At 40.5% G+C, this 15,795-nt stretch overlaps 1 protein-coding gene across 3 annotated transcripts in view; it reads right to left on the reverse strand.

The window, feature by feature from the left end:
* Positions 1–604: 604 nt before the first annotated feature.
* Positions 605–15,795, reverse strand: part of GRID2 (glutamate ionotropic receptor delta type subunit 2) — a 675,112-nt gene continuing 659,921 nt past the window's right edge. The window contains exons 15-17 of one of the 3 annotated variants that reach the window (XR_010721503.1): positions 7,436–7,676; positions 5,386–6,277; positions 3,243–3,331 (exon numbers count right to left, since the gene is read on the reverse strand). Coding sequence is in view for 2 of the 3 variants with exons in the window: in XM_066186372.1 (XP_066042469.1) it covers positions 2,909–3,331; positions 7,436–7,676 (664 nt within the window). In the remaining variant the exon portion in view is untranslated. Of the gene's footprint in view, positions 3,332–5,054; positions 6,278–7,435; positions 7,677–15,795 lie in introns of those variants that run through there. The other 2 variants (XM_066186372.1, XM_066186371.1) reach the window with 2 other exon arrangements.

Genomic DNA, 15,795 nt, shown 5'->3' on the forward strand with positions numbered 1-15,795 from the left:
GGAGGCGAACTTTGGATGCTGCAAGTTAAATTGTCATGGCTGTTGTTATTGCAGCACAGCTTGCTAATGACTAGGTCATTAGTTTAAAATGTTAATGAAACATAAAGATTGAGAAGGCCATCATGAATGAAATATGGGTTACCTTCTCTCACACTAAAACTTTTGTTTTAGGTAATGTATGTCCACTATCAGAGCAAATTATTCTCTGTGCAAATAAAGATGGCAAAAAGCGATTCTAAAAAAATAGAGACCGTGCTCCAAGAAAATTCCTACATAATACTAAAAGAGATGAAGGTGGGATGCAGTATTTCTAAAATAACATCCCTTACAAGTCAGTGCTAAGGAACTCTCAACTTATTCTCCAAAATGCTGTTCATAAATGCTCTCTGAAATCCAAGCCTGACATTAATAAACACAGTAAACCTTGGTGTTTTCCTCAGATGCTCTTCACTGAGCTGACTCAGAGAAGCCTGAGGAGCTCATCCCATCTCCATAGGCTAAAACCCTTCAGTAGCAGTGCAGCAAATCCATGAGTACATTACCTTGCCAAAGGCTGAAAATCCCACAGCACTCAACAATTGAACAGGAGGAAACAAGTTTAGAAAACAATTTTATTAGACAAATTATTTAGACAAATTATACACAGAAAGCTCTGCCACTTGTAACTGAGGCCTCCAAAAAGTGTTTTGTGTATCTGTATAATAGGCAACACATCAAAATAGGCCTATTTTAAATATTGTACATGGTTAACAGTTTTTTTAATAGCTAAAATCACTGCAACATCTGGTATGTCCCTACGTAGCTTGTTGGAAAGAAAGTTTCCTTTTTGTTCCATTTTTTTTCTTTTTTTCCTTTTTTTCTTTTACTCAGAAGTGTGGATGAGTTCATGAATGTTACAAGGGGGAAGCAAGTTGTGCATGCTTTTAGACACTTGCTACCCTGGAAACAAAATGGCCTTTTGCACGATAAGAACTCGTTCTGCCTTACACAGTAGACAATATTTGAAGATTTAGTACAAAAAACAGTGACAGTACAAGATGCTCCCCCAGAACAGAATTAGCATCAAAATAGAATAGATCTGAAGAATATACCTTTTAATTTATCCTAAAGCAAATCACATAGGGTGATTCCTATTAATCTTAGCCAAAGAATGAGTTAGATTAAAATAAGTGTATGGTTGCATTAAAAAGAAAACCAAACCAAAAAACTCACAGGATAAACTGCTTGCTTCCTACTTAACTGCATTTTTAGTTTAAGGATTACAAATTGAAAGCTCTTCCTACATTTCTAACAGGTAACAGTGTTACTTTAAAAAGCTGGTGCCAAACTAGGCACCGGTTTTGCTCTCACTGCTGTTCTTTTTCTTGCTTAATACAGTTGGCACTAATGTAAAAAATACATAGCTCCTCTAAATCTAACTTAACATATAAAGGGTTAAACTGTTCATATTTTTTTCCTTAGAACAATAGGTGATTATAATTAAGGCCACACCTGTGTATCTTGAGGGCTTTTTTTTTTTTTTTTTTTCCTCCACTAACGCCATTATTGTATTAATCAACTGTGCTGACTTGGAAAAGGATTTATTGACCTTTGATCCATGTTTAACTGCTCTAGAGCTGTATCAGTTGTTCACGAACATGGTATACCTAAGAGAGAGTTCCATTTGTTTAATTAATTAAAAGGAAAATTATTGAGATTAGCCTTATAGAATGCTCAAAAGCCAATGCAAAACCTAACCAAAGGAGTTACATCTAGGTACAAATGTTAAATTGCCCTGGATGCTCTAATAGAAAAGTATAAAATATGCTCTGTTGGCAAATGATGCAAGTCAGAATAACGTTAAAGCAACCTGTCTTTTCTAAATGAAAAGACACCCTGCACTGTACATCTCTTCTGTATACAACACATTTTTACTAAAGCTTTATTAAATGAATTGCAATAGCAACGGCTGCCATTTTATAGCTATATATACATGTATATATATATACACATACCTGTGCGTATATATGTATATATATATATGTATGAGATACTAAATTTTTTAACACAACAGAGGCTTCTGCCATATGATACAGTTTACTGTACATAAGAAAAACTTTTAACACTGTACAATCACATAAAGGTCATATGCACTGTTGCAGTGCAGAAGTAGATTTAACTGTAGTCTTTACTGGCATAGTAATGGCTTTTTGTAATCCTACAAAATTGCATTCTTATATTATGGGGCCTGAATGATCTTTGAACTTCATTTGTTTTCCTTTTTTTTTTTTCTGTTTTTTTGTCTTTTTGCCGTTTTTTTTTTTTTTTTAATTTTCCATTTTTTAAACCGCAGGGTTTGCCTTTGGTCCACAGTTAAAAGGACACACAGCAGTGGAGCGCTGACTGGATGCAGCAGAGTACATGAAAAATACTTCAGTTATTGCAATTATAGTAAAAAAAAGGCGGTGGGGGAGGAGGAGCGAATGCCCTTCTGTAAAGTAATCCTCAGGGTTTTCCTATGCATGAATTGCTGCTCGTTTCCTATATTTAAAGTATATGAAAAGCCTGAAGTAACCAAAACCTAACATGGTGATAAACCGAAGAATAAGTGATTCAAGTAGTAGAGAATAAGGGGAGGCAGAAGAGACCAGACTGAGAAAGCAGAGAAGAGGAGGAGGAAGAGGAAGAGTTGCTACTAATAATTCTGATTCTTAAATAAAATAAAGAGAAAAACCGCAAACAACCCCTGAACAGAAAATAACCCCCAAACAAATAAAAAACCCCCAAACCCAACCCTAAACCATAGCCCTCAAAACCAAAAAATAAGGAAAGGAAGAAAGGTTACATCCATGTTAGTCCCACAATATTACAGCTGCTCCTTGCAAAGGGAGTCCTAAATAAGAAACAGTGAAGAAACTTGTTCTGATGCTCAGATGGAGGTGCCTCGGTCTGGGTCACTACCGATATTCAGGCCCAGGGTAGGAGTTGGTTGGTAAGGGATAGATGACATTGTTTTGATGGGGCTCCTGAAAAAGCCCCCATTGGGTGCCCTGTGCCTGAAGGGGCCAGTTCGGTGCTCGGGCACGCTGCCGAAGGAGAATCCCGAGGCGGCTTTAGCAGACAGCGTGCGGCTCAGAGTCTGGATCTGCTCTGGTATGAAGGTGGTTGTGGTGATGTGAGTGTTCCTGAAGTCACTGATTTGCTCCAGTGCCTGACGCGTGGGTAAAGTGTCAATGTCCAGCGGGGTCAAGTCAATCGATGAGGTGGAGAACTGTTTATGGGGACTGTCGTCGTCTGTGCAGAGGCTGTTCACGCGCCTGTGGAGGTGCTCCAGGTCGATCTCCTTGTCGTCCTGGGGAATGAGAAAAACAAGAGGCACTACTCACCATTGCCATTTGTGCTGGGCTGAAGTTTCACAAGGTGATCAGCACTGCTCAGGGAGCACAAGGCACAATTAACTAGAGCTGACTCTTAGCTGACGGTGTCCTGAATGTCACCAGCGAACTCCCCCACTGCCTGAAGCCAGGTGGGCAAAGCCAAACTGAGGTAACCCTTACACCACAGCTAACTTCAAACCCTGGATCCAAACAACAAAACTCAAAGCAACATCGGTAGATTTTCAGGAAAAGGCAAGCTCGGAGCTAGGTGGGTTAGACTAACAACAGCTGAACAAAAGTAAACTGCATAATCTCAAATGCCTGGAATGATGCCAGTTCTTCAAGTCCACAATGAGAACTAAATTTGGATGTCAACATGGGAGGCTCTGAGGGATCAGGTTGCCATCTTTGTCATCCTCTCAGGGTTTCAGGAAGGGCTAGAAACTTCTCAGGTTCCTTTTAGCTTTTATAATGTAAATTGTGGTGTAGAAAAGCTGAACATACAGAGAAAAAAGCCCAAGCACTGGTGACTCATTGACATTGCACGGAGACGAGTACACCAGGCAATTTTAAATTACAATGCCAACAGAGGGATTAATTATCTCCTTACCTACAAAGAAGCAATTCCATCTATTCTGATGGAATTATACTTTTGTGGGTGAGAAGAGAAGGCAGCCTGATGTATTTATTGTAATATATCATTGCTTCCCTTACCTCTGTCCCTTTTCCTTCTTAAATCTCTCTTCCCAGAGAACGCAATTAAACAGGCTTATTGGATGTAATTGAGAATTTGAATGCACAGAAGTTAAAAAAGAGGAGAAAGCCCTAGGTGGCCCAATAAATCACCTGTGTTGTACATACATATTTCTGCTGAACTGCAAAGCTTAATTCAAAGCAGCTTCAAGTACACACGTACAGGGATATTCCCTCAGTTTAAGTAGTGCAGCTCATTCAGAACAAAAATCAATTTCAACTAACCTTAAAATTTACCTTAATCTCTGTGAAATTTACTGGCTCTTCCAGGCCACTAGAAATATCTCACACTCTAGGACCTCACAGAGGATAATTAGGCAGCCGATAGATGTGCATTGATGACTTCCAGCCTTGATTACTGAAATTCATTGACTGGCTTGATCCAGAGCTCCCTGAATCAATGGCAAAACTCCTAGTATACCGAATGGGCTTGAGATCCCTCTTTTCTCTAGGAATGAAGTCAAGCACTCTGAAAAAGTCCACACCTAGAACAAACTGCAGGAGTTTATCTATTTAGCAGAGTGGATCACTGAACATTTGCGCTGGCACCACGCCGAACACAGAGCCCGAATGGAAGGAGACTGAGAGGCCAGCTTCCCTCCAGGACTGCACCCTCTGAGGGCAGGGACAGGGAGACAAACCAGGGAAAAAGGGGAAGGGAACAGGGCATCAGGGATCTCCCAGGGACTGGATGATCACTGACCACAAGGGCTTTGGTTTGAGCTCATCATGGGAAAGAAAAAATGCAGTGCTCATTTCTCGGACTTAGCTTTCTGTCTATTGTTTATTCACAGGTGGACATAGACATGGATGCACATAACAACCACACAGGTGACATCAAATCCAAACGCATTCACCAAACGCTATCTCCTAAAAAAATTTGGAGCTGCATGTGGATGCAGGAGAACTGGGGCCACATCAGAAGATAAAGAAATATACAGAGGCTCAATTAGCGTGTGCAAGTCATGACTATGTCTCTGAGGGACAGTCCTAAATATTTTCCTTTTTTTTGTTCTGGTTTGTTTTTTGTTTGTTTGTTTTTAATTTTGGAAAAAACAAACATACAAATACTTTGTAATTTAAAATGCCAATCGGGAAAAGAATTTCATAGCTTCTGAGCCTCTAAGAGTAACTCAAAATAGTCCTCTTTCTTTTACAGAGATGCATTTGGGGCTAGGGTCAGACCAGTGAAAATATATAAGCGGTGATAATCTCCCATGCTTAGCCCACAACCCAATCTCCACCCAATCGATACACCAAAATGAGACCCACTCACAGTAAGATTGTGCATATCTCCATAATATGATCTTTCCTCTTCTCTCTTGTGTGATCAGTAGTGAAACATTCAGCAGTTTTCACATTTAAATTATCATCAGGCTTCAGAGTCAACATCCCATTGAGATTACTGGGGCGGTTCATACTTCTCTCAGAGCTACTGTTTAAGGCTGTCTGCAGACTCAGGCAGACATCAGTGAATGGGTTACTTCTGGCACGCGACCGAAATGTTATCTTCGCAACCATTAGACAATTTTTTTCAGTATAAATGCTTGCATTCTGGAGCACAAGATGGCAGCCACCAGGAAAAAGGGTTGGCTTGCTGACCACAAAGTGGCCCAATCTGACCCCCGATTCTGGACTAGTGGCCTGGAAGAGCCAATGGATTTCATGGAAGCTAAAATGAATTTTAAGAAAGTTAGTTAAGATGTATTTCTTTGCTGAATGACCCCCACATTCAGGATAATGGGGACATTTAGCACATACGTCCACGTTAAACTCAGTTTTGAGCCAAGCTTTTCAATTTAATATTGAGATGAGCTTTTAAGTGCTAAGCTAATGGTGATATAACAAACATCAAGGAGGCCAAATTATACCATTTGTGGAAAGTACACACTTGAATTTCTCAGCATTTGAAAATTGAAATAGAAAATTTTATACTTGTGTAAAATATCTGTGTTGGCGTTTTTTTCCTTTTCCTCTGTTATTGATTTTCATGTTTTGCACCAGATAAATATAAAGTATGAAGTGCTGAAACTTTGGGTAAACAACAATTTTCAGGGTTTTAAAATAATTTACCAGGTGAAACTACATGGTTTCCATTCCTGAGAAACCCAATTTAAAGACTAGAGATTCCTTTTTTTTTTTCCTTTTAATAATGGTCCGGTCCAGATCTTGAACAAAAAAGAAAAAAAGAAAAAAAGAAAAAAAAAAAAGAAAAAAGAAAAAAAAAACAACTTGGGAATTAAAACAGGCAAGAAAAGATTAAATGTATTTTAACATCAGTGCCAATGTTGTCTAATTAGGCGGTGTAATTAATCCTGCCTGATTAGACAGCATTAGATTAGCAGGAATAAACACAATGGAGAAAGTGCAGAGAGGGCAAGACCACTGCACACAAATTAACAGCAATACCCCGCAAGCTACACAGATGTGCCTAAGCTACACAGACAGAAAAACTATAATTGATAGTGCTACATTAAAGCTCATATTTAGGTTCAGCTTTGGGTACCGTTTCCAAGGATATTTTAATAAATCATTTTGTTCCTAATTTCTTTTTAGCATTTTGTAGAGGTAAAAACTTAATTATGAATATAAGAAATTTGGTGCAAAGTTGCACAAGGCTCAGATGGCTGGTAGAGGGACAGGTAGACTACCACAGGAAGTAAAGCATTACACATGGAGGTGCAGAAGCAAACTCATCTCAGGTGTAAAATAACATATTTCTCTGTGGCATCTGTACAAGATTTTCTGAAACAAGCTTGTAGCAGGTTTCAGAAGTAAGTCTGGGCTGAACCTGAAAAATCTAATGTAGTCTTGCTTCCCTGGACTTCAGATGAAATAACAAGAACTGAAGTTCATGGAAATCTCAGGAGCCTAATGTTTCCAAAAATGGGGACAAGTTTATTCAAGAAGCTAACAGCTGATTAAAAGGGTAAATTTTGCAAATGTATTTTAAAAGACTCAGCCACTGAGCTTAGGGGATGTATTTTTCAAGCGAAAGCCAAGACACCTAGCAAGAGTTAGCTGTCACCAATGGGAACAACAAATTAAATATTGATGTATTAATAATGTACTATTCTACAAGTAACAATTGTGTTTTACTCAGAATAGTTGCATATTTATACATCATCAATATACATTTATTTTTATTCAAGCTTTTCTAGAAAGAATAGCTAGAAAGATTTTGAGGAACATCATTTACCTTAAAAATCAGGAAGCTAATGAAGTATCTCTGAATTTGATTCCCCACCCTCTCTAGTGCTATAAAGTCAAAGCAGCAATCATTAGGGTACATGAAAATTCCCCAGGAGAAATGGAGGATCTAATACCTCTTTTGATGGAACCCGGGAGCCTTTCCTTTTATTCCACCACGTTTCCAACATTGCAATGAAACAGGATAGGACAATCCCTGCAGCGAGGATGCAGAAAACACCTGCAAAACTTTTTATGTCCAGGGCACCTCCTTTCTGTTTGGTATCCACAGATGAGTAAAGATCACACTGACCGTTCTTCGGCCACCACTTATGCTTCAGTACATCCATGTCGCCATTCTGCTGCAGCTCCAAAATCCTTGGGGAGAAAGCACAGAGTCAGGGGTTACAGTGGGGCAGTAGCAGCTGAGAGCATGAAGGTCTAAATCTGACTGCCTGCAACCTTCCCACGTGTCTTGGAAAGCCAAGCAGCAGATGAACCTGCACAGACTGATTTAGCCAGAAAAGAAAGCTTGGGTATAGGCCTGCCTGTTAGACTGAGCATATGGATATCTGTGTTCCACGCCAGATACAGCAAACCACACACAAATCTCTCTTTCCTTCTTTTAAAAACCACAGTGAAAATGCTTGACCTCATATGCTGTATTTTCTCAATTGGCTTTTACTAGTCTAGGTCAACTGACTTTTATAGTCCATTAGGTATCTGACAACATTTTGCATTCTAATCATTGGTGAAGAGACATTTCAATTAAAAAAATCAGAAGGAACATACATTTCAGATTTACCACGTTACACACGACGTCGTTGTAAACTGATCTTAATTGGGTTACCTACATTCGCTGCTTTGGAGAGAGAGAAAAGCCATCCTATTACAGTCAGTGATGACCTAAACCAGCCTTACTTAATATCAGAATGCAACCTGATGATAAGTGATTCCACAGGAAGGTTCCTTGCTGTAGAATTGTCTTGTCCTTAGACATACATACTCAGCCCACGGCCAAATATTTACTGGGCAGCTTGCAAGGACAACATATTTAACTAGACTTCCTGTGGGATGAAATGTTTGAGAAATGAGAATTTTGTTTGGAAGAATATGTTCATATTTACTCCATTTATTTCTGAGGCGAGTGTTTTTTTTTTTTTTTTAAAGCATCCAGAAATGACTAGAGTAACAGCTGGGTGCCTCTGGTTATCCAAGATAAAAAAATTCAGTGATTACGCCTTAAAAGAATAAAACAATAGAAAAGTTTTCCTTAATGTAATAAATTTATTTTTCATTTCAGTGTTGGAAGGCAAACAATTACTACTGCAATCATTTGACACAGCATGCAAAAAAGCCCAAGTGCACGCAAACCAGCAGAGGTCTGGGATGTTGCTACCAGAGACACTGTAATGCACTGCAGGAGGAAGGAAAGCTGATCTACTGTCTCAGGGCTACCACAACAGCTCAGTGCAGTGGTCTAGACCAGCCTCCAAAGGGAGCTGGAATGCACCTGGGGACCACAGGGCAGCTGCTCGGTACAGAGGTGATTCAGTCTCTGATGCTGCTTTAACAGGTAGTTAAGGACACGTAATTTGCCATGGCACATCCAAATGACCACATTATTTGTGCTGTGGTCTTGCCAGGAATGGGAGGCTTCACACAGCCACCAGAGGCTGAAATCCCAGCACAGGTCTGGAGGGAGCTCCCACTTCCCACCTAGTGGTATGTCTGGTGGCTGATCATGACCTTGTTCATCCCTCTGCTGTTCCAGAGGGAACAGTGCTCTAAAGGAACAGACCACAAGTGATACATATGTCCTTAGAGATGCCAGAATCACCTTGTTCATGTAGCTTTGTGTTTGTAAGAGGTGGGACAAATTCTGTGCAGTGCCTGCTGACAGTACATTGCTCAAGGTCCCACCCTGGAGAAAGGTATTTAAGGTCAGAGTTGCCTGGACTACATTTTGACTTCTCCCAAACCCAGAGACAACTTAGGAAAGGGCCATCCTGAAGCTGTCTGGTGGAGCGGGGATATCTTAAGGATGGAAGTATTCTCTGTTTTGCTGCAAGAGACCAAATAGCTGTTATAAGCCACCCATGTTCGAATGAGCTTTGGAGGGACGGGAACATAGGCAGGACTGCTGCCATAGTTGCCTGGGAGTGTGTAGAGAAGCTCGGGTTAGACCCAGTGACAGGAGGAGATGCAACTGGGATAAACTGGTAGATAAGGAATTCCAACCAGATAAGAGGAGAATCAGAGAGGTCAAGCAATGGAACAGTGAATTTATGGTATCACCACCCTTGGTGAAATTCAAAGACCCAGTGGGAAAGACCCAGAGCAAATTGACCTGCTCTAAACAAAGGGCTGAACTGGAGACCAGATTCCTCCTCTGCAACTGCAAACAGGGTCCATACACTACCCTCGATCATGGCACACAGTCCTTATGGAAAGAACTTGCCATAATTCTGGTTCTCACTATCCTGGAATCCTGTACTAGGATTTAGGTGAGTATTTTGGCCCAAATATTCCATTCTGAGAGGTTAGCAAGAGCAGACAGCCAGCATAAACAGAACCCTTCTGTATAAGTTCTTGTGGAGTAATAGTCAATTAATTTTTACCACCTAATCAAAACATATATTTTTTTATATTTAGGAATTACTGTACTATCTACGCAAGGCAGTAACAGAACAACACCCATAGGGTTTATTTCTTCCAGCAGTGACTCTAATCCCTGAGCAGGGCTATTTTCTCTCTTTTATTCAGTCAGGAATAGAATGAACCATCCAAATGATTGCTCTGTTCTCATTAATTAAATGATTCTTCACTTGTCAGTATAATTCCTGATTACTCAAGACATCTTTTTAACAAAAGGCATTTGCATAAAGACACTGAGCTTTGGCTTGTTCCTTAACAGAGATTTATTCCTAATTATACCCCTGGTAATTATTGGCAATTTTCTTTATGGATGTAACATATAAGTTCAATTCTTTAAAGGAAAACATAAAAAAATGGAAGAAGAAATTTGGGATAGTAATGGTATCATTACATGGGAGAACTTAAGAAGTGGAAAGCTTATAATGAAGCCTTGTAAAACTGCAGCTACAAAGAGATGTTGAGGGATAAAACATACATTGGGAGAAATTATAAGAGCACTAATATCTTAATATTAACTATATTAATGGCATGCAGAGAAAGAGGAAGATCCTGCTTCTGTTTGGCTTCAGAAACACTTCATTTCAGAATTCACCTTTTGTGGAATCAAAATAATAGTTAACATATTGAGGCGATTTCACACTTCTAACCTGTCCCTAGTTTTGAAAGTTCCTATCTTTTCAGTTCATTTTCAGACACGAAAATTGCACTTTTGCGGAAATTCCAGGAAAAACAGGGGAGGAAGGCAGGTTCCCTGCAAGCAGGCACGCCGCCACACGGGCACTGCTATCCCTGCGTGCTGCAAGGAGGCTCCCACACGATGGCACTCTTTCCACAAAAATACGTGGATTTGCCGCAGCTCCTGGTGGGTTCCCCGATACGCTAATCAGATGTACCTGTTGGGTGGCAGACACTACAATCAGCTTGTTATTTGATTTTCAAATTTAATAAATGACTAAAGTAATAAGGCATTAACTAAATGCTCTGAATGATAATGATGTTCTAATGCTATAATTCCAGCAACTGCCTCTCTTTTCTAGTCCCAGATTTTTATAACTGAACTTTTTCCTCAATGGCCTTGGCTCTTTTGAACCTGCTTATTAGTACAGAGTAGTACTGTGAGGCATAAGCCAGTGGAAATTAATAAGAAGGGTCCACGAGTTCCTAATGTTTTGAAATACCATAGACTTAAAAAGCTTACAAAAGATGCCTATAAATTGAAATAATCCAATTTGTCAAAAAACCATGACCTTTAAAACTTGCTTATGGATAGCGTGCAGGTCTTAAATATATTTTTCTTTAGCAAGCAAAATGTTAGAGTTACATTTTTCAAAGCACTGATGTGAATTTATTGAGCTGCACAAAAGAAAATGGCTGTGTGCATTTTAACTGATTTGGCTCTGAATTCAGAGCGCCAAGTGATGTCTCGTGGATATAAACACAGAAGACTAAGCTGCCTGTGGTTTCCATATCTAATAGGGATGTGAACAAATCCTGATGAATCAATGGGAATAGGGCTGGATTCTACTTGGTGACTACATACATTGCTGCTGGCAGTGAAATGGAATTACTCCTCCAAAATACCCACAGATAAAAACTCCCAACTTAATATGATAGCAAGGTGTCACATATGCTCTGAAACTGAGACCTCTGTGACAACACCTTTTTTGATCTAATTTCATTCTCAGCTATCATTAGTGAGCACAAGATATGAGAGGCCATTACAATGATATTGGAAATGCCAATGCATGTTCTGGGATGTCAAAGGTCACTGAATATCAGCTTCCTGCACCAGGAACATGTCCAGAGCGGTAACTTTCCCATTGGCACTGATAAGGAAGAGGATGTGATGAGGTGCTTGGCCCTAGTCAGCAGATCAGACTGCTGCAGAGAGCAGATTTGCAGAGCCGATGTAATGAATGCCCACTGCTGAAGTTTGGGGGGGGGGGGGGGGGGGGAATGTAAATAATAGAAGTAAAAACGCTGTAGTTGTGTACCTTGGTGGGCTCTGCCTTGGGAGCCTGAGCCAAGGTCCCAGCCCTTGTGCTGGCTCCCAGGAGGCTCACATGGGTCGCCTTTGGGAGCACTCAGTGCTTGCAGATGGGATCAGGTAGTGATAAGACCTCTGGTAACTTCTGCAGTGGCTAGCCAAAAATCCTTCCTCAGGCAAAACCTTCTCACTGGAGCTTTTCTATCAGAAGTCTAGTAAAAAGTCTGCAGAACTTGGGTCTCCTCTTAAAGCAAGATAAAAAACCAAGCTGATTTGTAAGCATCCTTCAATTATCAAAGCAGACAGGTAGGGACCCATAAGGAGTGTTTGTGGGTTTTTTACTCCAGTGGAGCAACTGCCTAAATCTTTCCTATTCACTATTCCTATTCATGCAATAACAGGAGTGATGCCAGCTCCTGTTGCATCTCCCTGAGCAAGCTTTAGGTTTTGGCAAAGCAGGCTCCCCTCTGGCAGCAGAGCAGCTTTCACTGGTGCCACCTGGAAGGCTGGCTAGGGGCCGTGGTGCCAGAGAGGGATGGCTGCAGCCTAGCCTGGATTGCTTCCTCATACTGAAGGAAACCAGAAATAAGAATGGAGAGTAGCAAGTAGGAGACTCCTGGAGTCCTTTTCATATCCTCTCCCACCAGTGGTACCTCACTGTCTCACTGAGACCTGGTGAGTTTTCAGATTTTGCCCTCATCCTTGAGGCCTGGCAGGAGACACACATAGATGCTCAAAGCCTTGACTTCGATGCCATAAATCATATCTGTGAGATTTATAGCATCACATTTCAGCCATAAAAAGGACGTGTGGGAAGGTGTAGGGCAGAAGTCATTGCTCTGAGGTGAAACAAAGAGGGGAGCACTTCCAGTGCCTGGTCCTGAGAGGATGAAGTGATGTTAGGAGAGCTTGCAAAATGAGCAAAGCACCTGGAAGCAGAGATCATTATTTCTCTATAGATATACCAGCCCTTCCTTCGACTACAGATCTTGATATCTGTGAGAATTTTTGATTCTGAAGAGACTGTTTTCTGTTTCTCTGTGTGATATTTTTTTTAAGCCAGCTTTTTAATGAGCTGCCAATCATGGGCTCCATGAGAGGAAATTTTATGTGCCAGCCAAATGCTGCCAGACAAGACGAAGCAGTGCTCCCTTTGCACCCATTCCCACCACTTAACCCAGCAAAAGAGTGCCCGTGGGCCCAGCTGCAAAGCCTGTTTTATGGCAGGGACTCCAAGCAGATTTTAGCCCAGCTAACTGGAGGCCCATGGGGGCAGGCAGGTGGCTGCCTTCTGCTGTGCCCTTCAGCAGTGCTCAGCACCACGCTGCTGTCAGTAGGAAGGCAGTGCACAGAAACAAGGATAAGCATCTCGCCTTCTAGAGATGACAGAAGAAGCAGGAGTAAACCAGAGCTGCTGTTCAGCATTAAGGATTTGCATATCAAACAATATTAAAAGGGAGGGAGCAGCTGACCTGCTATTTTGTTCAGCAACAAACCATTACCTTCTAAAGATGTAGCAACCATCACTTGGATCGCATAAATTAGTATCACTTTGTTCAATTTAGAGAACTTCTTTTTACTTAAGTCTGTTGAACTTACATGGATACTCTCTTTCAAATGCAGAAGGCTAACCTTAAATGAAATTTCATCTGCAGTCAAATGAGATATTAACTGTATTTATTATATGACTGGTGGAATTTGATAAGGACGGCTGTACAATAGTTTTGTTCAAGCTGAACAGCTTTGCTGAGTACACACTAACAATTCAGAAACTTACATAAAGATAAAAATCAAGTTATTAAAGATCTTCTGCTTACTTTTTATATAGAAAAATAGAAGTGAACTTTATTGGCCTTTCATGGTGAAGAACTTTCCTGCTCAGGAGAAAGTGGCGATAAAAGTATTAGTATCTATTTATAAATCCCAAATGACAAGAGAACATCTACAGACAGTTCCATAAATATGATGAGTTCATTAAGCTCAGTGCTGTTATGGTAAACACCAAATTAATTCATTATGGTGAGTCACGGTACACCGCCAGCCTTAATAAAACAAAGAAATGTACTTTCAAGGTACGTTGGTTCCTGTGCACTACCCACATTCCAGCCCTCTCTTAGAAAATTACTTGAAAAATGACAGTTACTAAGCTTTATAAAAAATTCAGTACTTCATGGCCACATGAACACCCTGGACTTAAATTTTCCTCTTGCTTTCATTACCATAAGCCATAACCTAGAGCAGGAACAGCTTGTGGAGTCTGCAGAAGAACTGAACAGGCTTTGATGTGCTCCCCTCCACTGGGACAGTTCTGCACTCCCCACCCTTTGTTTGCCCTGGGAAATGTGTCTTTCTAACTGCCGGTGCTTCCAAAGTTTCCTCCAAGATCCACAGATCAGCTGTGATGCACAGGACTGCCATAGGACAGAGAGACTGTACACCTTCCTAAATTTACACTCTCTTCACACTGTTCCCTACAACACTGGCAGCACTCAGAAGTGATACTGTGGCTTTATGAGGAGAATTTATAATTAAATGCATACCACTTGAGGACTTGAGTTGCAGGTCCCAAGCAGTATGGAAGTAAATAAGGAGCTCCTCTCTTATCTGATGTTAACCAATAATTTCACACAAAATCAGGAAACCCCAGTGCCCAAAGTCAGCAGGAGTTTCATCGTTAACTTTCAGACAGTAGAGGCCAACACAGAGCACACCCGGGAGCCCCAACCCTTCTGGATAAGCTGCGACAAAAGTGGCATTTTTCTGAATCTGTACAGGATACCTCGATTAACCAAAAATGGAAAGCTTGGAACATGTCCATTCAGCCACTGCATATTTTAGGATGTCTTCTCCCTCAAATCTCACCTGACTGAACATTTCTTCCACTGTCATTTGTCAGCTGAACCCTGCCTGAGAAGCCTTGTGGTTAACAAGCCATGTAAATAACTGTTCTCCTGCCTAGCAGGAGAAAGAAAACAATTGAAACAAACACTTTAGTTTGACTTTTTTTTTTTTTTTTTTTCCCAAGACTGAGATGCAAACAGTTATTAGGCTCAATTACCATTTCAGGCTGCATTCTCAGACTTTTTGGACACAAAGCAATAAGTCAAACACCAAAAGTTTGCATTTATGAAATCCTAAAATATGAAAAGTTTGCAAAATGAAATACTAAAATATTTGTCTTTTCTTTAAAGGAATTATTTTTTAATTAGATCATATAGAGTGGCTTTAACTAATCTGTTTAAACCCTCTGCTGATGTGATGTGGGAAGGATAAATAAACTAGTTCACTGAACCTGATCTAGTACTGGATGAACACACAAGCCTTGCTTCAGTTAAGAGGCAATTACATTAAAAATCAAATTATCAACATCTTAAGATCTTAAGAATTGTGGTGACTAGTGAACTTCAATTTTTATATATTGTATATGTTTAGGCTACCTTTAAAAGTCAAGCACTTTTTCCAGCTATGACAATATGGTATTTGCTAATATCAAAACTGGACTCCAATGACTTGACAAGAGGCAGAGTGAAAGCAAGTGGAAGAGACACAAGAGAGCTGGAAAGGAAAAGACGGGGAGTCCCATGGAGACCCAGAGCGTATCTGCAGTCAGAAAGGCAACACCTTGGGTGGTCTTTGAAAATGTCAGCAGCATCCTTAAGCACACTGTGATATTTGGGTTATTGGGTGCAGGAAGTGATCTTTCATTTCAGTGTAAGAACCTGGAAATGATCATGTTTGCTTGGAGTCATGCTTTGGGCGGTGCAAAGCCTCATTCTTACCCAAACTACTTGCATCTATATATTTTGAGAAACAGAAGACACATCAGCTACACCGAGTCCCTTGAAATGACAG

This window comes from Chamaea fasciata, unplaced genomic scaffold (assembly GCF_029207755.1).
Source record: "Chamaea fasciata isolate MVZ Bird 193981 ecotype frontalis unplaced genomic scaffold, bChaFas1.0.hap1 SCAF_6, whole genome shotgun sequence".
Lineage (NCBI taxonomy): Eukaryota > Metazoa > Chordata > Aves > Passeriformes > Sylviidae > Chamaea > Chamaea fasciata.